At 36.2% G+C, this 25,227-nt stretch overlaps 1 protein-coding gene across 2 annotated transcripts in view; it reads left to right on the forward strand.

Moving 5' to 3' along the window:
- LOC149081360 (uncharacterized) overlaps nt 1-25,227 on the forward strand; it is a 183,115-nt gene that overhangs the window by 137,246 nt on the left and 20,642 nt on the right. For both annotated transcript variants that reach the window (XM_089237325.1, XM_089237326.1), the window contains exons 2-3: nt 10,234-10,439; nt 10,620-10,755. In XM_089237325.1, the coding sequence (XP_089093451.1) occupies nt 10,234-10,439; nt 10,620-10,755 (342 nt within the window). The remainder of the gene's footprint in view (nt 1-10,233; nt 10,440-10,619; nt 10,756-25,227) is intronic.

Genomic DNA, 25,227 nt, shown 5'->3' on the forward strand with positions numbered 1-25,227 from the left:
TAAAGAATATAGTTTTTTTTCCATTGAACTTCATCATCACCACATGAGTCACTTTCAAATTTGACATTAGATGGCAGCACATTACTATAAAGTGGAGTGCGGACAAATTCACCTTTTACGATCTTACCTGCCGTCTACTTGTGTGGAGGTGCTTTGTTTTGGATATCTCCTTGGGGTCTTGAAAACATTACTGAACTGGAAGTTTTATAAACTTTGTTTATAAGGAGCAAAGCTGAATGAAGAATTTAGTATTTTATACCTGAGCTTCGTCATCACCACATAAGGTACTTCTGATTTTGAAAGTAGATAGCAGTCCCAACAATATTTTTAAAAATGAATGTCTTAAAGTATTCTGGAGTATTAAAGTAATTTCAATTCCCTTAAAATTGTTAGTGCCATTGTGAATTCGCTGCAAATGCTACAAGCCAAAAAAAAAAAAAACTGCTTTAGCGGACGGCGTAATACAGTAAAACCTCGTTAAGTTGTCACCCTGATAAGTCGTCACTTCGGTTAAGTCGTCGTTTTTCTTCAGGTCCTTCCAGCTTTCATAGACAACAATGTTATTAAACCCTCGTTTACACGTCGCTAATTTCGATTAACTCGTCACTATGAAAACGTTTGAGAAAGAGGAACAGACTATTTTTATGGCTCTCATTAAAAAAAAAAAAGCTTGTTAACAGCATTGCCATATGCATAAAAATCACCATAAAATCTCATATACCCAAAGGGAAGTTCATTTGCCGAATAAGGTTTTTGGAACTTTGGGGACTGTTCATGCAAGATCTCATTTCTGCCTCGGCTACATGGGAGAAACTGGACAAACCGCGAGACATCCACGCTCCGTCGCAAGAAGCAACGTAAGCACTTCGCCCCCCCCCCCCGGGGAGCAGCGCATCTCCGGCAAAACCAAAATTTATTGATACGTCAAAGATTACATATAGTGCAAGGAAATCAAAAGTTATGTAAATCGAAGAATCAAATTAATCAAGTTATAGTCAAAGTGCAAGGATAATAAATAATCATATAAAGCATGAGCTCTACTAATTTAGGGCTTGAAATTTAAACAAAATATCTTTGGTGAAAAAATTAGACATTCCTTCCCAAGTTTAGGTCTTCTGTTTCCCTGCCAGGGCCCCTCCACCACGTCAAATGTGTTCGAGATTATTTTGTATTTGCATCATGAACTACTGGTGAAGAATTCAAACACTAAAATTAAGTTTGATTTATATGCAAAATTAATGTGCAATAGAGAGTTTCTATTATGAAGAAAAGCTACTTATTCAAACAGTTGCTCTGTTAGTCTAAATTAAAAATCGCTAGTATAAATCAAAGTGTACAGTTCATTTCACCACAATAATTTAAGTAATAAGAGATGAAAAATATAAAAAATTTCGATTATTTTTTCCTTCGCAATCTGATTTTTATTTATATTGTTATTTTGATTCATACTTTAATAAATGTCATATTACTTTAAATTTATACGATTTTCATAACATTGCACATTAAAACTGACGGAACTCCGCTTAAGTCGTCACTCCGCTTAAGTCGTCACTCCGCATAAGCCGTCATAATGTTTCGATAACTTGAGGTGACGGCTTATCGAGGTTTTACTCTATTTCGAGTCACCCGGTATATATGGGTTTTGTCATTGCGTAACGAAGTGACAAAACTGTTCATGTGATCATAATAATGATTCATTATCAGGATTTCAAGTCCATCGGATAATATAAATAATCAGATTTTCAAATACGAAAACTATCAGTTTGTTGACTTCAATTTTTCGATACGGTGAAAATCTGACATTTCGTTGGATGACAAGTTACCTTCAAGTGGCTTTTTGGTTCATATTGTGGCTGCTCTCTCACAGGCGAACGAAGCAACGTGCGAGTTGGCTTAAACACATCACAATTTTTCACATAACAGTCCGTACTATATTTACTATACAGGTTGCATAGGCAACGGGGCATATGGTATTTTACTGGCGAACCATTGGTCCTAGAGGCATACTTCCAGTTGGAAAAAGTAGCCGAATAATGTGTAGTACTCAGATATTTGATTCGTGTTGCCAGGGGTTACATAGTTATTAAAATAAAAATTTTAACTTTTTATGCGGACACCCTGTGCCCTAAAACCCAACTGAAAAGTTGTTTCCCGGTCTCCAACAAAAAAAAAATCATCGTTTCTAAGTGCAATATTCACTGAGATATTCGAAGAAAGTTGGGAAAAAAAAACATCATTAAATGCGAGGAAACCATTTTACCCGCATTTAATGCTGTTTTTCCCAAATTTCCTCATTTTTTCGAATTTGCATTTCTCGGTGAATATCCCTCTCATAGAAACGTGAAATTATTTTAGTTTTCATCGGAAAAGACAGAGCAACAACTTCTTAATTGGGTTCTTTGGCACACGGGGATGGTATAAAAAGTTGTCTTTTTTATTTTATAACTATACAACCCCTTACAACATGAGTGACATATCTGAGTTGCACACGTGATTTGGATACTTTTCCTAGTTGGGTACGTCTTTAAGACTAACGGCTCGCCAGTAAAGTGCTATACTCCCTGTTACCCATGCAGCCTGCATATACACGTAAAGAAATAGTTTGAGATGAAATACAGTCGTTTCTCGTTTTAACGAATACCGTTATAACGGAAAAAAATATCGTTTTAACGAAAACTTTTCTAATCCGACAGATAAGTTTACATAGGAACAATATAAAAATCTGAAATTCCTTGTAACAAAATTTCTTCATTACTCCGGTCTCTTGGAGTTCATTATAACGGGGTTTGGCTGTATTCCCCCCAAAAAATCCGATATTTTTCCACTAAAGTAATTGAGCTTTTGTAATTTCATCTGGAAACAGTCCCTTTTATAATGATAGTGTCATTTTACTTTTATAAATTTATGAAGGAAACAAAAGGAAGAAAGGGTGGGGAGAAAAAAGGAAAAATGCCCAAGAGGGGCTCAATTGTGCGTAAAACCCTTGAAAATCCACCTGTGCGCAAGCGGATTCGCGCCTTCACTATCAGTTTTATGACAAAATTTCACATTTATGAGACGTATGACTACGGGCACGAGATTAATCTCTATATACATAGCTTTCAATATTAAAATATTTCATTTATACGAAGCACAATTTCAATTATTTGACATTTTCATTTTGACTCGAACTCCAAATTTTTGGCATTTAGACATCATTTCCAACTATCAAATCCACGAGGTTTTTGCAAATTGTGAGAAATCTGAATTGGTTTTGCATGCGTATTATCAACACTAAAAGCCATAAATTTTAGGTTGACAGATACAAAGAGACGAATTGACGCGGGTTGTGGACATTTCAAAGTGAAGACTTACGTGAGAATTGATTGCACTTTTCTGAGAAATCAGCAGACGCAGTGAGTCTCAAATAAACGGATTTAAATTGCTTTAAATGTGGTCATACACCATTTTAGAATTTTTTTTTCTAATGTCCACAACATTGTTCTTGCAGGATAGGAAAATTGCATTGAAATTATTTGGAATGTCGCAGGCCAGTAGTAGGCTTACATAGTAGGGCAGTTAATAGGAAGCATTACAGTATAGATTAAAAGAACTATAAAGATGTGGTGTCAATCTTAGAGGAAGTCCCAGTACATTATCTGCTTGGATTGCATATAGAAACCAATCAGCAAACCAAATGACGTTAAGACCGTCTTAAATATGCTTAAAATTACGTTTTCCCTGTTAAATTGAAAGGAATGGCACATGAACGTGCGATTGAAACAACAGTAAATTTATGCAATTACAGTTTCTTAAGTTATACCGCAATGTAGTTTTAAAAAAATTTAATTTCGCGGGTATTTTTCCTCATGCATGATTTGGTCTCTTGGAGTTCGTTATAACTGGATTCGACTTTATTTCTTTTCAATAGAGGCAATGGGTGTTGGCACAACCCTCCCCGAAAATTCATAAAAAATACCCCAGGGAAATCGTTCTTTATTCGATTTTTATAAATATATTCCCCCATCAGACCACTCAGTGCCGGTTGAAGACAGCTTTGTGCTAAACTATGTAGATGGCTATCCGTCTGTAATTGCATGAAAAGGATAGGGTTTTTCTTTTACAAGCTTTCATTTTTCACCCATCTGCTTCTTGGATTGCATTTACTACCATCACTCAAAAGAATGTCAATGAATGGTCAACAAATCTTTGTCTGTTTTCTTTATGGCAGCCCTCTTTGAATGAAAAGTCTTCGAACACACTAAATATACTTTCTGTCTTTTACAGTTACTCCGTTTTGCTTTAAACCTCTTCTATAGTTTGTGTTAGGCCTACTGTCACCCCCAAGTCGTAAACCCACCGAGATTACATGCAACGCTTTTTTCATTTCCTTCCTCATGTTAATGTTACTTGAATAGCGGAAAAATTTTTAAAAATATATACTATGCATTTTTTGCTTGAAATTAAATTTTTTTTCAGTCAGAGTGACTAAAAACATTTAATTCCACAAACATCTTCGTGGCCCCCGTATCAGTAGCCGTGACTCCCTTTTTGCCAGATTTTCATCCGTGGCTCTGGAATATTCTAGGACCCCCCCCCCGCCCCCCGAGGCCATATGGCCCCCGGCTGAGAACCACTGCTCTAAGACACAGGTCATGTGATCACACTTTCCACATAAACGCTTCTGCCCGCGATCCACGTAAATGTAGCATATCTGGCCCACGGACTGAAAAGTTCGCGCGCTATTGCTCTACAATGTGATCACATGCATTAAATTCTGAAAATCATGAAGAATATCTCAAAATTGTTGAAAATCATGAAAAATTCACGGTTGCATAAAAATAGCGAAATATGCAAAATCATAAAAAGATATTCACACAAAGTTATACTAATCTCAGCCCTATCCATGAACATTCTCATCATTTCCATTTTTACCCGAAGTTAAAATAAACTTTTTTTTCCCGAATTAAGTCATTTCGTATTCAGATGTTGGGAATGAGATATTTATGTAAAAAAAGCACCGATACTATGTCTTTTTACGAAGTACGAAAGCCTGGATAACCAAGCGGAGAGTGTGACATCGTTTATCTCTATATGTCTTTTTAACTTCATATATATCTTCGATGCATTCTACAGACGTTAGATATTTTTCGAATGGCCCAATTAATCAAAATCCAAATAACAGGAAACAATCATCGGTATGAGATCAATAAAACTTTCTTTCCCTTCAACTTGTACTTCCAAACACTAAAAGAACAGAGTACAAAGGAAAACTAAAATATTAAGAAATGTTTATAAAAGTGGGAATTCAGACCGCTCGCCGGAACACCAATAGCGTTGCACACGTGTATAAAAATCAAAAGCTTTTCGCATATTCTGCATGAGTTGGCAGAAAAATTTTCATCTTTTTTCAGCGCTGAAGGTCTTATCCTGGGGCCAATACGTGTACCTGAACGAAAGAATAAGTATATGAGAGTGAAGAAGGATTGCGAAAGGAGAATTTGTTTGTGGCGGGATGGAAAGACTCAAGAAGAGGGGAAAATGCTCGCATTTTTGTTTGCCTTTTACCTGCTTTAGTAAGCATTTTTGTACACACACACACAAGGCTTTATAATACATTTATTATTTACACATATGTACTTGAAAACACTATGCATGTCCAAATAACAGACAGAAGTGAATCGAATGACAAAAAAAAAAACCAGGCAATAAACATTTTATAAGGACTTTTTGCGATTTAAACACTGTCTTGAAAAATCGATTTCGACAAAATTCACACGAACATTATGAAATGTGTCTAAAGATATGTTTCAGAATAGGTTCTTCTGAAATCATAATTTCTTGCAAACGGAAATTATATCAAATAAAAGAACTTGAAAGAAATATAAATAGTAGAAAAAAAAACAGTTTCATTAAGATAAACACAATTCAATTACGAGGAAATCAATCAACAAAACAAACTTTTCCGCAAAATTTAGCTATGAATAAGAGATGGCTTATGCGAAATAAAACTGTATACTTTTTCAATATGATTTAATGAATTATAAATGAGTCAATAGTTTTATCTACATTTTTTTTCTATAACTCGATTAATATTACAATATTTTTTTGTGATGTTGTATTTCTCTGTTAGTTTTCTTGATTTGATTGGACTAAAATTTCGATCATTCCATTCTTTTTTGTGTTCCCCCCAAGTAAATAAAATCGATATTTCAATTTAAAATTTTGTGCATGGTTGATTTTATTGTATTGAATAAATGAAAATTTCGACAACAACATGCATCACGAGATAGCACTGTTTCGTAAAAACGCAGATATAACTTTGAGCGAAGAGTTCAGTTCGATACGCTTTTTCCCTTAACTCAAAGCAAAAATTTAATTTTCAATCCCGCAGTTTTGAGCCTGGAACGTGTTAGGATCTGCATTGCGCGCGATGGAGGTTTAGTAAAGATTCTTCGGATACACCCATCCTTCTGGAGAACACTGTGAAATCTCTCTCTCTCCGAGATCAGAATCGGAGTATATCCGGTCCTTCAATGTTCTATTACCATTGTGTGTGTCTGGTGTATTGGTTAGCACACTTACCCGGTATGCAAGGGGACCCGGGTTCGATTCCCGGAGGAGACGCCGCTGTGGTGGTCGAGTGGTTATAGTGACGGACTCGCGATGCGAGGATCCGGGTTCGAACCCCACAGTGGTGGTCGGCTGGAGTTGGTTTTCTGTGGTTCCCAACTTCAAGGCGCAAATGCGAGCCGATCTCCCCGTTAAAAAGTCTCGTCACAGAGAGCAACAGTCCTACAACAATAAATCATTCAATCATAACACTTCACTCATAGTTTGAAAAACTGGTGGCAGATGGCAGCACTACACACAACAAGCATTACAGAGAAACAAAAAAACTTCACGTCAGGTTTCACTACACGTACACGCACATTCCCGCATGTACGGATTCGTTGGGGGTTCCGCGGGGGGTTGTGGGCGGGATGCATGTGTGGTGTAGCAGTAGTAGGTAGGGCTCGTAGGTAGGGTAAAAAAGGGCTCGGGGATCCATGATGTTCTTAAGTCAGCCACCTCGTTGGGCAATTTGCTGTTGTGGTGTTGTATTTGTATTTGTAATGCGTCTCAGTGCAATTCTTAAAACCGTTTAAAGAGTTAATAACATAAACTGCATACTCTTAAATGGAAAATATACCGTACGTTGTACGTTGAAACTCGGTGACAACCTGTTGATATCTACAGAGAAATATGAAATCATATAAACTTCCATTTGATTTTTCTTTTTTACTCTATTTATATATCCAGTATATATACGAAAGAAAACGGAATTCATTCGGGAGAGGAAAAATGACATTAGATGTACATCGATATGTGTTTTCGATTTTACGATAAATTTCTGTGGTTTTCCCTCCCTTTTCCGATCTCAATCACTTTTTTTCCTTAGAACACTTGTTAACTGTGATTGATTCAGAACACGTTTACATCGTTGGAAAGAAGAAATCCCTTTCATAAAAATTGAGTTTCTCTCCCCCCCCCCTCCCTCCCCATCAAAATACTTCGTACAGCTGCTAATGTTGCAATCAAAAGGACGTCTAAAAACTGTACAATTTGTCGGTTATGAGGGGGAAAAAACCTCTTCCAGAGGGAAAAAAAAGAACCGAGAGTGAAAAGAGGGACTTGAACCGCCGCTAAAGTTTTCTCTGACAGAATATCTTGTCAGGAGAGAATTCCTAGACTTCATCGGATTTCGATAAGTCAGATCGGTATTAGTAAGAGATAGAAAAGTAAGGAATAGTCAGAGAAAGTCAGATATAGTCTTTTTTTTTTCTTTGCCTTTTACTTCAGAAAAATTACGTCCCTCGTTAAATACCCATTAAGAACACAATAGGGATTTTTCTTTTCTCATTCCATCTGGCGTTCGCTACTGACGTCACATTTTTTGACAGTAAAAGGGAAAAAGTTGCGGGAGAAAAATCTGCTTCATCCTTCTTTACTTTCCCCCCCCATAAAATATATACATTATTTTTAGTATGTTTGCGAATCTTATACCAAGGACTTCGAGGTATATCGGAGTTCTAATCCTTTAAGAAATTTGAAGTGTTACATCTTTTCTTTGTACTTACTCATGTGAGAAATTCCCGGACGATATGAAAATCCCTCTTTTTCTGAAGGCCGGAATGTGAACTTAACATTAACAGATGCAAAAATCCTTAAAATATTTTTATTTGGTGTTATTAATTGAATCAGACACGAGGAGTGAAAAGTATTCGAGTGTGATTAGGTGGTGGGATGGAAAAAAATTGAAAAAAAATATCTCAGGAAGAGTATCAGCGTTGAGCTGGTGTGATTATAAAGCTTTTGAAGACTAAAATGTGTATGTAACCGTAAACAGATTTGAGTTTTGTTTTGAAATGGCATGAAAAATGATTTAAAATATCGATGATATTCTCCCTGATACAGAGAGACAGAGAGAGAGAGAGAGAGCTCTTCGTTATGCATTACTTTAAATAAACATCTTAATAAACTATATTCGAGCTTATATGCGGGAAATTATTTATGAAAAATAATTTGGAGATTTTTGTTATGATCATATGCTTAACGAAATTATGAACATTTTTATCCGGCATGAACACTTTATTACGCAGAAAGTAATTACATCTAATTGGAATATGATTTTACTGATATTGTTAAAATAGAAACATAAACCATGCTGAAATAACAGGAAATTGATCTTGCGATTTTCAAAGTTTATGTCAGCACTAGTATCCAGAGAGACTCTTTGTTCGATGTGCTCTGTAACACTTAGTTCTGAGAAAAATGATATCCCTCCCAAAGAGTATTTAAATTTCTGTGATGGATGTTAGTAACGTATCAAATGTAATTGAAAATTATATTGTAGATTATCTAAATGATAATTTCTGCTCTTCGGACAACCAATACGATTGGTTCTTTTGAAGAACGTAAAATGGGGACGATCGTTTTAAAATCCCTCGAAAATATTCGCAAAAATTGAAATGAAGATTTAAAGAACACTTGTGTAACACATTCATAGACCTTAAAAATGTCTTTAACAGTATGTATCACGATCTACTTATCGATAGGGTGACAAGTACAAGTCCGAGAGGTTTCTTTTCTTTTTATTTAATTGATATGAATCGAAAGAAAAAGGAAAATAGTAAAAACTCAAAATGAAATAAGCAACTTCAAATTATATTGTGGGAAAAGTTCCTCCAGAACGTAAACATGAAACTCTTCGAAAATTATACAAAATACAATTAACCTGGATACCAAGCGGAAATGAATTCCGGAGAAAAAAAGATTTGCATTAGGGGTCATTCAAGTATTACGTCAGCATTGAGGGGGGTTTCGGATTTGCTGACTTTTGATAGCAAGTGGGGGAGGGGGGTTTGAAGGTTGCTTACGTCATCAACCACCCCTTTTTGAAGATATGAAATATTCTAAGCTGCTGACGAAATTTTGCTGACAGGGGGGAAGGGGGGAGGGGTAAAAAATGACTGAAAATCTGCTTACGTAATACTTGAATGGCCTCTTAGCCACCTTGGCAGTGTAATTTATTTCTGAAAAAAAGGACCGAAAAACGGATGGTTTTTTTTTATCGTTTGTGTTTGTACAATATATCAATTAAAAAAAAAAGATGAACGAACTCAATTTGAGCTTCGTGGAAAAGAAAGCACTGTTTTTTTGTCAAACATAAAATTTCCCGGTTGCCCGAACTGGTCTTAGGTGTCACTGTCAAGTTGTAAATTCCCCATATGGAAGCTAATATCGTCAATAGCTGTTGCTGACTTATGAGGCTGTCTATCGGCGCAGTTCCGTTCGGGGTAAGAAAAGAAAATATCTGTCCCTTATAACTCAATGGTAGCGCAATCGAAGCACCAGTTTCTCACAGAAAAATTTAAGTTTCCTTTCCAAAATTCATCTTCGCTTGGTATCCAGACAGTTTTACAAAGTTCCTCGGGAGTCTCTTCTTACCTCCACGATATTCACTAATCAGCTCAAGTATTTTAACATTTTTTTCTCGTTTATTGGTATATTTGGTGATATTTCTATATCATGAAGAAACAATTCATGGTAATACATTGAGAACGTACCATAAATCATCGAAGTTCGCAACTCTATTAACAGTTTCGTTAATTTACGGTTTGTAAAATCCTTGCTTCAATATTAGCCTTTTTTCCTTCATGTTGAAATGCATCTTTCTTAATGAACTGTATCTCTACTTGTTTACTCGTTTAGGTTCCACATGCTTGCGGATGTTAGAAATCCAGGTTCCTGCATCAATAGCTCTAGGTGATGAGGTCAATCTCAACTGCACTTTCGATCTGGAAGGCGACATACTTTATTCTATCAAATGGTACAAGAACAAAGTTGAATTTTACAGGTACATACCCAGTGAGAAACCTCCCGGGCAGCGGTACGACCTGAAAGGAATTTATCTTGATGTAAGTGATTCAGCGTACAATAACCACATATTCAAGATAGCAAACTCGCATTTCCTAAAACTTATCAAATTTTCCATATAGTGCTACGAAAATGCCACAGTGAAAGTCAGTTGGCGCTTAGTGAAAGTGCTCTATTTTAGTTTAATATCATCGATGTATTTATTTATTTACATTTCGAAGGATCATTTTGTACATGGACGAAGCGTTCGTATGGATAGAACAGACCTGGACTCCGAGGGAAGTTACCGTTGTGAGGTTTCGGCAGAATCTCCTTCGTTTCAGACAGTCATGGATGAGAAAGAGTTGAGAATATACGGTACGAGAGAAATTATTATTTTTTCAACACATTTTTAGTATATCTGATGTCTGTGTACGAAAGCCCTATTAAAAATAAATTACATAACATGATATGTATATTTGACATTTTCAACTTAAAATTTACCGCAAATACTTCGCAAAATATCCTGTCATCATGGTAGGAATGAAACATTCTCTCGTTGAAGTGCGATGTTACTAAAATATTTGGCGCAGATTGACCAAATTGGTCCTTTTGCCACAAAAACCAAAATCAAAACCTTTTCTCCGTACGTGCATAAAGAAAAACATTTTCTACCTTTACTTACATAGAGGAAAAACACCATACTTATGCAACGGAAAAAGAATAAAACAAAAATTATCTTCATACTCACATAATGGAAAAAGCAATTCTCTCGTTACAATCATTAACTTTAAATACATTATCGTTGAACTGGCATGTTGTCAAAACATTCTATTGTTGAGCTGGCATGTTGTCAAAACATTCTATTGTTGAGCTGGCATGTTGTCAAAACAACCTGTCGTTAAACCTCGCTGAATTCACTTGTTGTAAAACCATCTCTTCGCGCTGAAGACACATACTGTCAATCATTCTCTCGTTGAAGTCATAGTCATATTTTGTCAGATAGGCATATTTTGTTTAAACATTCTCTCGTCGCTCTGACATATCGGGAAAAAACATTATCTCACCACCCTACATAAAGAAAAAAACATTCTCACACTGTCATAAGGGGGAAAAATGCATTCTCTCGTCGCACTGCATAACGGGAAAAGCATTTTGTCTTCACACGGGCATAACGGAAAAACATCCTGTCGCTGTACAAACTTATTGTCGGATCATCGCCCTGAATGAACAACGTTGAAGAAACATACGTACAACGAGAGGAAGATTTGTAGGATTGTGGGCGTTTTATCGTTGAAGTCAAGGCTGAACGTCTTAAAGCCAGGTTTTCCTAGGAGCACGTTTCTTGTGCCGCGCGCAACGTGAATCGCCCAGCGCGACACGCCGTCCACTCACCAATAAGAAAAGCAATACAACTGTTTTCCTATAGAGCGGCGCAATACGCCTCACGACAGCGCTTTACGTCGGGCGTGATTGGCCGACTGCTTCTGGAGGAGTCAAATGCGTCGTGCGCCGCGCGTTTTGCCGATTCTATTTTCACAGTGTTTTCTTTCCCTCCCCTTCAAACCGGAGTATGCAGACGACAGAGTAGCTGATGCCAAGGCCATGTACTATACTATAGCCGCCCTGACCTGATGCGCCACGCTAGGAAACCACAAACGCGTAGCGTAATTATGCAACGCGTTTCTACCGGCGCGAAATGGTCTAATTCGGTTCACGCTGCGCAAAAAACCTATTCCTAGGAAAACCCGGCTTAAGACTAAAAAAAAGAATATCAACAGCGAGAAAACGCCCCCTTCTCCACACGTTTGTGAGTACAAGTACAGTATATGTCTGACAACATCCGATCTATCCGGCCTAGCGTTGTGGAAGGGCGATCCAAATAACAGAAAAGCCAGATAGGCCGGAGTTTTATAAATGCTCACCTCCTACTCCCACCATACCTCAAAAACGCCATTTCAGTACCAAAAACCACTCCTATTCATATTTTGTGACCTCTTGATACAGGTCAGTACTTTAAAAATAAATGTGCGTGTACATAAAAGTACTGTACGTTTCAAAAATTTATTACAGAAAAAGTCCAGGAATATAAATATTGTTATGAAAATTATGTTAATAGTTCTTATTTATCATTTTTCGCCTGTAGATAGCCATTACCTTATGCAAAAATGAAAATTAAAGAGCATTCTTCTGTAAAAATCGCCAAATTGGCAACAAACTTAGCGAAGATTGGCCGCAGCTCCGATAATTTGCGACGCCACGGCGCCAAGGGACCACGATGGATAGTACGGAGGCCGGATAGTCGAGATTCTCTTGTATACACAAAATCGTGATCCAAATATACATTCTAGGCATTGTATTCTGTAGCATTATTGAAAAGAGCAAATAGTGACTTTGAATAGTGTTCCTGAATAAAACGAAATTATAACCTCAGGTAAAACCAATAACTATTAATAATTCTCCCTTTTCACTCGAAAAAGTACCCGCGCGTGCCGATAACCATTAAATCACATCTTTTCTCGGAACATTAAAGGCAAAATACAAAAATATATAACTTAAGACTTTCCCAGAAAACTAGTTAAATATTCGCAATAATTTTTTTGTAAGTATTTCTTGTAAAAAAAAAAAAATTACTTAAAACTTTGGAAAGAAGAAGAAAAAAAAAGTCACATTTTTTACGATTGTATCGAAATAATGGAATCCACGAAAGGAAGGGAAAAAAACACACGTTTCTGGAAAAAAATTGGAACAAAAAATTTTTTTCTGTATGTCTCCAATTTCTTTTTTTTTACAAAAATTCCATTTTTTTCATAATTCCATAAAAAAAAAGAAAACCAGAACATTTGAAGTATTACATACAGTAAAAAAAAAAACTTGAAAATAAGCTTTTCTTTCTCGATACCTTTGAAAATTCTTCATTTTTTTCTGATTTTTAAAAAAAAAAATTTCTGTTTATGTAATTCCTTACTGTTTTTAATCTGGAATTTGTACCCGCGTTCTTTATGTGTACAATTTCGTATCATGGTCCATAAGGAGCTTAGAATCCTTTCAGGAAAACGTAATTTAGTTTTGTTGGAAAATTAAAATTATAAAATAAAACCGCACTTAATTATACATATGAAAATTTTATTTCCCTCCGTATTAAGTAGATATTCGAAATTTATTCCGCGGCGTTTTTTTTTTTAATAATTGACGATATTCATTAATTGAGTTTTAGCGGGATTAAGTACGCGTGCGCTCAAAAGCATGAAAAGAAATGCACTTTATTTATACTCGTGATGATTTTAATTCAAGCGTGAATATGTATTTTAATGAAAGCATGACAATGTGTATCGATATTATATATTTACAATAAAGACATAAAATTTTAAAATGTGATTTATTTTTTGGATATTAAAATACCTTTAATTTACTAATATTATGCAGTTTACTAATAGCTTACTTCATGCTTGCATTTGTTTTATTCATATGCTGACTTATTTAATATATCGCAGTACTCACATCATCCTGATGTTGTATAGTTGCAATTAAATCTGAGCATGTATGATGTATTTATGCAGTGTAGGTTTCGTTTCAATATGCACCTAGTCAGGTGCGGGTCTATGGGGGAAATCACTCCCACTTCCCAAGCGAAACATCAAATATTGCTCCCAATGCGATAATTCACGAAATTTTCGTACCTTCTATATGGTAATATTTATTTCAATCAATCCGTTAAAAATTGCCTGTATCAACGTTTTTTGATTAGATAACAAATTCAACAAATCGGAACGGAGAAAAAAAAAACTGAAAAAATTGAGAATGTCCAGGAAAATACGGGACAAAATACGGGACGTATGGTCATATTATTCGTGACAATTTTTGAAGAAAGCCTTCCCAACAGCGAGCTCCAGATCCGCCGCTGTACCCAGTACCTACACAATACGGATATCTGTTCTGACCGTAGCCGGTCAATTTGTCGCACTCAACTTGTCGCGCTCAACTCGTCGCGCCTCAATTTGTCGCGGTACAAATTCGTCGCAGTGCCAATTCGTCGCGGTACAAGTTTGTCGCAGTGCCAATTCGTCGCGGTACAAGTTTGTCGCAGTGCCAATTCGTCGCGGTACAAGTTTGTCGCAGCTCCAATTCGTCGCGATACAAATTTGTCGCAGTGTCAATTCGTCGCAATACAAATTTGTCGCAGTGTCAATTCGTCGCAATACAAATTTGTCGCAGTGTCAATTCGTCGCAATACAAATTTGTCGCAGTGTCAATTCGTCGCGATACAAATTCGTCGCAGCTCCAATTCGTCGCGATACAAATTCGTCGTGTGTGTTTAAAAGTTTTTTCCCCCATAATTCATGTTCCGAAATTATAAAAACTTTTAATGCAATTCAAAATGAATTAGACTATTATTAATTTTCTTTATTTGAGTTTTTTGTTGTATCTTAAAGAGAGATACAGGTTATACGGATGACAAAAAATAATGTAGTACTTTTTAAAATTAAATTGTTTGAATTCAATTTAAATTGCAATAAATTGAAATCTTCTACGTATCTTTAAAACAAAAGAAAAAAATTATGGTAGTTCAAAATACCATCACGTATTATTCTATAAATCATCATCGAGTTTTTACTGCGATATTCACGTATATAAGTGTAAATAAAATGATACTCTCAAAGCACTGAAAATAAATAAAGGTTTAGATATTGTGGAGTGTTTATATGTACGATACGAATTGTTTTTAAAATTAAAATTATCCTAATAAATATAGGTTATAATCAGAGGCGGATTTATAGTTTTCCCACCTGTGGGCTATTCAAACCCTGCCTTCCTTCTTCCTTTCTAATTCATGTTCTTGATCACCAATTACTTAATTTTGGTCACGCCCTTTCACTTGAACTTGTCATCTTGGGATAAAGCCCGCATACCCCCTCCCCACCTAGGAAATATACCTCTGAATATAATAATCTTACATTGTCTGTTAATGTTAATTCACTTGTATTATAAGAAGAAATTTTTACTAATCGTTGACTGGAGCCGTAGACCAAGCACACCAGCCTTGTATCAAAAGCTTAGACGCTAATGAAAACTATGTGAAAATATTCAAACAAGCCAGCCAAAGATATGCGACTGATTATAAACATAAGATTAATGGTTATATTGTATCTATGCGACTGACCCATAGTCATCTTTCTTATTGGTGATTACATTGCCTTTGTCGGTGCTCATCCTGTGGGCATTATGAAAACTTCATCGAATTGTCATTCATAAGCACTGTACATTTCCATCCTTGATCTGCGCCCAACTCCCTTCGCTGTGAGAAATCCCAACAAAAGCGGGAAGTGCGGCTTATACGGTGAAAATTAAATATTAATTTAATTGAATTATTAATTGATTAAATATTTCAGATTCTTATGGAGATACTGTAATGGGGCAGATAGAAATTTACCGTTAAAGATAGGCTCACTGTAATTTGGGCAATATCATACAAACCGAAATTTTTCCACATGATATTGAAATTTTATCACAGCAAAAATCAATTATTTAACATTTCAAACTTTTATAACCGAATTTTCAAATATAATTAAACTTTTATATGCAGTTAAATTTTTAAATGTAATTGATATTGTAATTTTAATTTCGAGTGTCATGTACATGAAGAATAATGATCTAATTAAAAGTCTGATTTCATTCTTTTTACTTGAGAGTTGTTACTTTAGAGTTGAAAAAAAATCAAAAATCGATTGACATTTGCAGTGGTGTCAGAGACAGACATGCTGTTGGTGCCCAGGGTACTTTATGGAATGGGTATGAGCACCCAGAGAAATGATTCAGAAATCAAAATTTCCTACTTCAAGATCAAGACAAGAACCTACAAGTTCCAAACACTTCCGGCATGCTTGGCCAGTCAAAGGTGTCGACATGAAGGAAGCATTGAGGAGGTGGGGGGGGGGCTGAAAATCGCCATTCATTCTGTTTATAAGGGACTCAAATCCCGATAAAAAGTGGGAAATGCGGCCTATACGGTAGAAATTAAAATTTAAAAATTTATTTGATCTCAATTTTTTATTTGGGTGAGCTCTTCAACATCCCTCACTGCGAGAAATGGAAATCCCGACAGAGATGCGACTTATATGGTAAAAATTCAATTTTAAAAATTTAATGACTTCAATGAATACTTTCCTTCATTTGTTAAAAATTAAAACCGATGGGCAGGGGGAACATTTCCAATAAATGAGAAAAAAAATTAGTTCCAATTTTTACGCCTAAAGCACCTACCCTATTTATAAGATCACAACAAACATATGAATTTTAAAGCAATTCAAATTTGTCGCGATGAAATGAGCTTGCGACAAATTTGTACCGCGACGAAATGAGCCGGCGACAAGTTTGTACCGCGACGAAATGAGCCTGCGACAAATTTGTACCGCGACGAAATGAGCCTGCGACAAATTTGTACCGCGACGAAATGAGCCTGCGACAAATTTGTACCGCGACGAAATAATCCTGCGACAAATTTGTACCGCGACGAAATGAGCCTGCGACAAATTTGTACCGTGACCAGTTTGTAGCACGACGAATTGACGCTGCGACAAATTGACTGCGACGAATTGTCCCGCGACAAGTTGAGCGCGACGAATTGACCTAGACCCCTGTTCTGACTTGTACGCAATAATTCACAGGTTAAAATATGTTACACGGTACACGAACTAAACGTCTTTCGAAAGTAAAAACTTATAATAGGAGAGCCAAACATGATTATTCGTAAATTTAAATTGCATTAAAGATGGAGTTCTTCAAATATGTTCCCAGGTTGAAGGATCTCATATCTTTTAACATAGTGGAAAACTTTGCTCTAATAAAAATATTAAAAGTACTATTTAACCATTGGTTTATTTCAAAATTTTCTACACATATTCTTGATTGCATGCGCTATTCTATAGCAATATGAAGTTTCACATGTATCTGATACCTAATTTTTTGTAAATTTTCAAAATAAAATTTATTAAACACACAGCTTGCGCGCATGTTAAAATACCATGGCGTCAATGTAATTGAATAAGAATCAATTCAAAATACATAAAAGAAATTGTTCATTTTATGAAATGAATCAAATGTCTGATATTCTATTAACTGGATTTTATTCGAAATGAAATTATAATAAATTTCAAATTTTTCATAGTTTAAAATTTAATTTCAAATGAGTTTGAGTCAATAAATTCTCAAACTTTTGTTTCATTTCATGGAATGAATGAACAGTTTCCTTTATGTATTTTGAGAATAGTTTCTTAATCAATTACATTGATGTCACGGTAATTTTGCATGCGTGTAAGCTGTTTTTAATGATTTTTTTTTTTTAAATTTACAAAAAATTAAGTATCAGAGTTATATAAAATTATTTACTAGCATAGGATAGCACATACAATCAAAACTATGTATGAAATATTTGAAATGAATCAATGATTAATATTAGTAATGATATTTCTATCATAGAAGAGTAGATAAACTTTGCCTAATAATACTCAAAAAAATCACCAACGAAAAAGGCAAGTGCAAGGTATTGTAAATTCAAGACTTGTATTTGCCTTTTTCGTTGGTGCTTTTTCTGAAAATATTTATATTACAGAATATAGTTTTTCACCATGTAAATAGATATGGAACCCCTTAATTGTAATGGCTCAATTGTAATGTGATATGAGCACAATCAGTGTTGATGTGAACACCTTTAGTGGTTCTGTAGATGTCCAAATGGTACTCGATCTTTTGTCAAGTATTTAGTAGCTCTTGAGGTGTTACTACTAAATCAAATCAATTGTGGCAGGGATTGTACTCTGTTTCAAATCATGTAGGGAGGCTTCACATTCCCATTCCATTCATTTCGTATACAGCGTTTAACACAAGTCACTGATTTGAATTCAGCTCACCTAAGAACGCACCGAGCCTTCAGTGGTCGCGCCCACGCGTTCCTATTGCTACTACTAAACCCACATATGCATCAAGTAAACATTCCTCGAAGGAATTTCTAACGAATCGGTACATACCGAAATGTGTGTTTAGAGTGTACGCGTGGCCCTCACGTATTTAAGTTGTTGGAGTTATACTTGTTTTATGTTATACTGGTGGGGCCATCTGTTTTCTATATTCTGAAGTGAAAATGGGTGAATTTCCACGTTATGTAAGTATAATGTTGAAGGTCTGTCTGCCTGCTTTCTGTGGAGAGGGCTACTCAGCGCAACAAAAGCAGTTGTCGACAGTGCTCATGCTCGACCTTGTTATAAAACTTTATGTGAGTATCTTTGAGCATCATGCGTTGAAATTGCAGTTCTTTTATAACTAAGCATATGTGATGCTTAGTTATAAAAGAACTAAGCTCTTAATTTGAGCCATTACATTTGAATACCTTTAAAACACCCCTGTATGAAAAAAAACACACAATACTACCACGCCAAGAATTTTTGAACACTTCTTGCTTCAATGACAGTTTCTGAACTTACGTGAAGAATGAAAGCTAATGTTTCACTTGCTTACTTTCATTAGATGTGAATGAATGTTGCAATTATATTTCTTTCATAAATCGAACACAGCCCGGAATTATTTTTTTAACCTTTCCAGTTGGACTTCCTCACCGTGCATCTCGCAAGCATTCCTCTGGGACATTTTAACGAATCGGTAGATGCACGAGCGGGTTTAGTGTGATAAAAATATAGTCAACTAACACATCTATGTTGTCAGAAATTGTAACTCTAGGTAAGGTATACCTCTTTACATGAGTTTTGAAACTATCATTGAAGCAAAAAGTATTCAAAAATTATTGCATAGTCGTCACTTTAGTATTCTATACTGTAAGACTATACTGAAGTTTTTTTATGCAAGTTTTATACAAAGTTCGGGCACTGCCGACAGCTGCTCTGATACACTTTCCGCAACAGTTGCGCTACTGATCAGCCCTCTCCGACGAGAGCAACAATCTCCTTCAAAACGATTTTCGCATAAGATGACCTTCAACACGATTCCTACATTCAATCATTTGTCACTTACACTTCAAAACATGGGGGGAAAAAGATGGCAGAACAAAAGTACGAAGGTTTTTAACAGCTGGCTGATGCGAAGATATATTTAGGAAAGAGAGAAAATTCAATAGCCCTTGCGGGCAATCGAACCCACGTCCTTTCAGTTTTCAGATTAACGCCCTAAACCGCTGGACTTCAAAGGCAACGAACATCGCAATCTTTCCTTGGAGCTCGTGCGCCCTGAACGGGACCGTACATGGACGGTCGGACCAGACTCAGGCCAAAGCTCACAATTGCTGACACTATCACAAGATGGCGACTTATCCGAGGATGACGTCACTCTCAGCTATCTTGAGTTACAGTTGAATTTTCTCTTTTTCCTAAATATATCTTCGCATCAGCCAACTGTTGAAAACCTTCGTATGAAAAGCGGAGAGTGACACATCATCCTCGGATAACACAAAAGTGTTATAGTTGTGCTCCACTTCCTTAAAGTACAGCCGGGTTCGCTTGAACGGATACCAATGGTTAAAGCACATAATATCCTATTAAGCGGACAAAAAATAAAATAATTGAATATACCTACCAGTGTTATCCGAAAGAAAATTTTTGAAGGGTAATTTCTCAATCCTCTCCAAAATTTCAAGGGGTAATTTTGTAAAATGAAGAGTATTTCTTTTATGAAATATATAGTAATGCGCGCCCTATATACAAAACAAATGCACATTCTTGAAATTTGAAGGAGTATTTTCACTCGTCTATGAAATATTTGATGGATTAAAATTGAATTTTGGTGCGTGAATCACGCGTCTAGGTACGTGTTGGCGAACACTGACACTTACTGAAGAAAAATTTAATATTTCGATTTTTTTTCCTTCATTCAAATATTAACTTGGTACCGTACATGCTATTAACAGAACAGAATTTAATTTATTTCGTCGTTTCCCAGCCCAATGAGGCTGTCTGACGACTTACAAATAACCTTTCTGAGGCGTTGTGAAGGAGAAAGACAAGTTTGTACATGTATGTGTAAAGCATGAGTGTGTGTTTGTGTAGATTAAACAAAAGTCCAGTCCAACGTCATGTCCGAAGTACAAATGTAGTATGCGCTCCAAAAGGTCACAATTAGGGGGGAAAATTAAAATATTCAATATCTAAAACAAAAAAAATCGTTGGTAGACAAAAACCATATAACACATACAATACATATGACATATAGAAAAAGCACATATGGATACAGGAATGAGGGACCATTCAAGTATTACCTCAGCATCGATGGGGGTGCAGGGGGTTTGCGATTTGCTGACTTTTGATGACAAGTGGGGAAGGGGGTTTGGATGATGCTTACGTCATCAACCACCCGCGCCAAAAACGAGAAAAACATTTCGATGTTTGTGGGCACTTGAAGTAACACATTCCTCCTCCCTTGATAAGTGTCCTACAGAGCCACTTTAGTGATCTCTAAATGTTTCGCGGATCCAAGTAATCTCCAAATGTGTCCGGGCCGCTTAAGTGGTCTGGAACTGTGCCACGCATCACTCAAGTGATCCGTAATTATATGCCGTGGATCACGCTTAAATAATCTGAGAATGCGCCACGGATAACTTGAGTGATGTAGAACCACACTGGGGGCCACTTAAGTGCTCTAAAACTACATCATATGTCACTTAAGGGATCTCTAATAGTGTCACGGATCGCTCAAGTGTTCTGGAACTGTGTCCCGGGTCATTTAAGTGATTTGAAAATGTACCACGGGACACTTAAGCAACATGTAAATGTGCCGCTTAGTTCATTTTAACAAAATTAAGTTTGAGGAGGGCAGGCCGCATCAGATAACCCCCAGGGCCATATTTGGTCTGAGGGCCAAGGGCCTTTATGCGATTTATCATTATATGGTGGGTCGCAATGAATTTATTAAAGGCAAGTTTTGAGTTCATAGCCTTCAAATAGCATTGAAATTAACAGGAATTGATTATAATAACATACTGTATAAAGGTATTTTCTTCCAAAATTGAAATTAAAAAAATATTTTTTGCATTGAAAAAAATAAATTTTCGATCATCGGGGAAAGGGGGCACGAGCCTCCTATGCCCCCCTGTGTACGTCTCTGATCCCACCAATATGCGTTAGGATTAAGAGGGGGCAGAGCTGATGACGAAATTTTGCTGAAAAGGGGGGAGGGGGCGATCAAAAATGGCTAAAAATTTGCTTACGTAATGCTTGAACGGCCCGTGAGTAGTAAATGCTATTAATGCAAAGAAAAAATAGAATGCAAACATACATATAGTGGTTGATGTTTACATTGAACAGTTAACATGTGAATCATAACATTGGAATAAGCGGGAGAAGTTGCTGCGTGAACGTATTTGATTTTAAACTTTAACATTTTCTTAATGGCAGAAATTTTGGTTCCAGAGGATTTTTTATCTGTTTAAGCGGGGCATCCGTTTATCCGGCAACCGATTAAGCAAAGCCGACTGTATATATCTTTTCATTTTAATAACAATAAAATACATAATCATGATCCTCACGTATCCCCCAACAGATCCGTAAGATCTGTCCAGAGAATTTGTTCGTATTTGTAGGCATCTATTGCCGAACTGGGATTCGGACCCAGACCTACACAGTTAAAGACTAGCTCCCTAACCGCTGGACCTCCAGGCGGCGGAAACAGTTTTTTAGGGCATATTTGTAGGTTTTTGTAAAAAATGAATATACATTTTTCATATAGATCGTTTTCTATTATATAAGTCATAGATATCCTACCCTTACTGATCAAGGATTGCCCTTTTGCTTGCTAATGTAGTTAAGCTATTCTCTGATTGGAAATAGATTCTAGTTTATAAGAAATAAATTGCCACTTCATAAATTCTAGTTCATAAGAAAAAAAAATGCTTCAAAATCAAAATAAACATTTGCAGCATAAATATTCAAGCATAAATATTCATTTTCTTCATTAATAGCACAGGTCTACAAAAAGAAATAAATTGATAATTGTTTTAGTTCTGATAACTTATTTTTATATTGCTTTCAGCGCTCATTGCAAAAATTAAATCCATTTTTTTTGTATCACGTAAAATTTTTCCACAAATTCATTTTATAATTTCAGGGAAATAAATCGAAATATTTCGCCACATCTTTACTTTTATTTTATTTTATCATTTGAATGCATGTTTTGCATTTCTATCCTAGTTCTGACATATTTATGATACGCTCTAAAATCATTTAAAAAAATAACTTTGGCAATAATTCATTCTATTTATTTATAACAAAGTTTCAATGTGATTTGTATGCCACTCACTTGAGCATTGCTGTTGAAATTTAATTTTGTCCTCATCTCAAAAACTGGAGCCAACATGATAAAACCAATGCCGGATTTGGAATCAGCGCGCTTAAGTCACCTTAAAATCATTGAAATATCCTCAGCAATAAAATAAATTCAAGATTTTCATAGCACTCTTTTGAATGAGCTGAATGCCTAGCAGGTACAAAATCATACTTATATCCGTTATGTAATAGTACTGCTTTCAGGCAAAATATATTTGATAAGTTCATTCAAATCATATTACGTTGCTCTTGAATATAGAAAACTAGCGTATTTCCCCGCGTTCCTCGGGTTTTCTTCAATTACTGGGAGGACTAGGAAAGTGACAAACCATTATGATGGCAGCATTAAAGATGTGACAAACCATTGTAAAGGCATATACACGCCTGAAACGCATTGTTGGGAACCACGGTAACCAAATAAACGTTCCAAAAGTGATTGTTGAGGCCCCAAAACCATTGTTGCCCGACAGTTTTTCGCCCTTTTCCGGGCATTTGCCTAACTCTCACAAACTTCTAAAGTAGCCTACGGTTCAATCCCGGTCCTGATTGGTATATATGAAAATTCTCGCGACGATCGGTCTAAAACTTGTAGATTTGTATAAAAAACAGATATAGACATACTTTCAGTTCTATATATATAAAATTATAGAACTGAAAGTATGTCTATATCTGTTTTTCTGTGTCTGTGTGTGTATGTTCTCCATACAAATCTACAATTTCAGATCGATCTTCGCCAAATTTTGCATATATACCAAATGGGACCCAACTTGAACGATAGGCTGCTTTAAAATTTCGTCAGAGCAGGGCAAATGTCCCAAATGGGCAAAAAACTGTCGCGCAACAATGGTTTTTGAGCCTCAACAATCACTTTCCGAACGTTCACTTTGGTTACCGTGGTTTCTTAGCAATGCGTTTCAGACGTGTATATTGCCTTTACAATGCTTTGTCACTTCTCTAATCCTGTTAGTATATGTAGAATAATTTATGTGTGGGCCTTTGTAATGGTTTGTCACTTTTTCAGTCCTCTCAGTAATGAGGCTTTTTGAGTAGACGCCATAATCATCATCAGCATCACTTTCAGGATCACGCAAAGGATGATCACCATAGAAATCAGTGTTAAAATTGCCAATTTTACTGTAGAATTTTTTTTATTTTTTTATTTTTTTTTTCTTCCAGTATTCCAGTATAAGTGCATTTCATGCCTTCTGGGGTTATTATTATTATTATTGTAAATTTAGTGAATTTTCCACCACATCAATAATTTTAAAAATTGTACCGAATTCTCGATTTTTGAAATATTGAATTCGCTTAGAGATATACGAAGCCCAGGAGATTAAATATGAAGCAATTAGCCGGACCTATTTTTCAGTTGGATATCCAGGCAAGAACATTAATTTCAACTTTTTATTTATATCTTCTCAAGCATGAAAATTAAGTTCTTCGTATTGTCTTTTGATATTTAACTGCATAAATTCATATAGTTTAGGATGTTTCATAGTTAGGCCGCTGTGGTGGTCGAGTGGTTATAGTGACGGACTCGCGATGCGAGGATCCGGGTTCGAACCCCACAGTGGTGGTCGGCTGAAGTTGGTTTTCTGTGGTTCCCAACTTCAAGGCGCAAATGCGAGCCGATCTCTCCGTTAAAAAGTCTCGCCACAGAGAGCAACAGTCCTACAACAATAAATCATTCAATCATATCACTTCACTCATAGTTGGAAAAACGGTAGCAGATGGCAGCACTACACATAACAAGCATTACAGAGAAACAACAAAACTTAACGTCAGGTTTCCCTACACGTACACGCACATTCCCGCATGTACCGATTCGTTGGGGTGTTCCGCGGAGTTGGGGGGTTGTGTGTGGGCGGGGTGCATGTGTGGTGTAGTAGTGGTCGGTAGGGCCTCCAAAAAATGGCTCGGGGATCCATGATGTTCTTAAGTCAGCCACCTCGTTGGGCAATTTGCCTGTTGTGGCGTTGTATTTGTATAAAAATACAGTGTTTCAAAATTAATTATGAGTCCATAAAGTACATCGAAGAAATTCCACAGCTTTAACTAAGCATTTTTGGAAGCAAAAACAGGCAGATGTGGATAATTCGAAGTCCAGTGTATGGAGGGGGAGGAATCGAAATACCTAGCGCCCCTAAAAAGGGGGCAAAATATTTATTTCTACGTTTCTTTAAAATCTAGATTTTTTTATTTGATGAGTTACGCAGGAAGTCGCCATATTGGTTAACTTAGACACGGTTTGCATGTCCCTCAAAGAAAGAGGGAGATATCACGTGATCCAAAAAAACCTCGTTGAAGGAAACCCGAGCAACGCCGGGTAATATTGCCAAATTCGTACACATTGGACCCGCAATTTGTGGTAAAACCGTACGCGATGGAATTTTATAATTATTTTCCCAGTAATTAGCATCTAAACAACTATAAAAAGATATTATATATTTTCGAGACAATTTTATCACCGCTCACCTGTGTAATACAATTTCAACAAAGACTTTCTTTCACCAAAATTCGATCCTCAAAT

Source organism: Pholcus phalangioides, unplaced genomic scaffold (assembly GCF_987345545.1).
Source record: "Pholcus phalangioides strain wild (caught in Gottingen) unplaced genomic scaffold, Ppha-v1.0 ptg000010l_1, whole genome shotgun sequence".
Classification (NCBI taxonomy): domain Eukaryota; kingdom Metazoa; phylum Arthropoda; class Arachnida; order Araneae; family Pholcidae; genus Pholcus; species Pholcus phalangioides.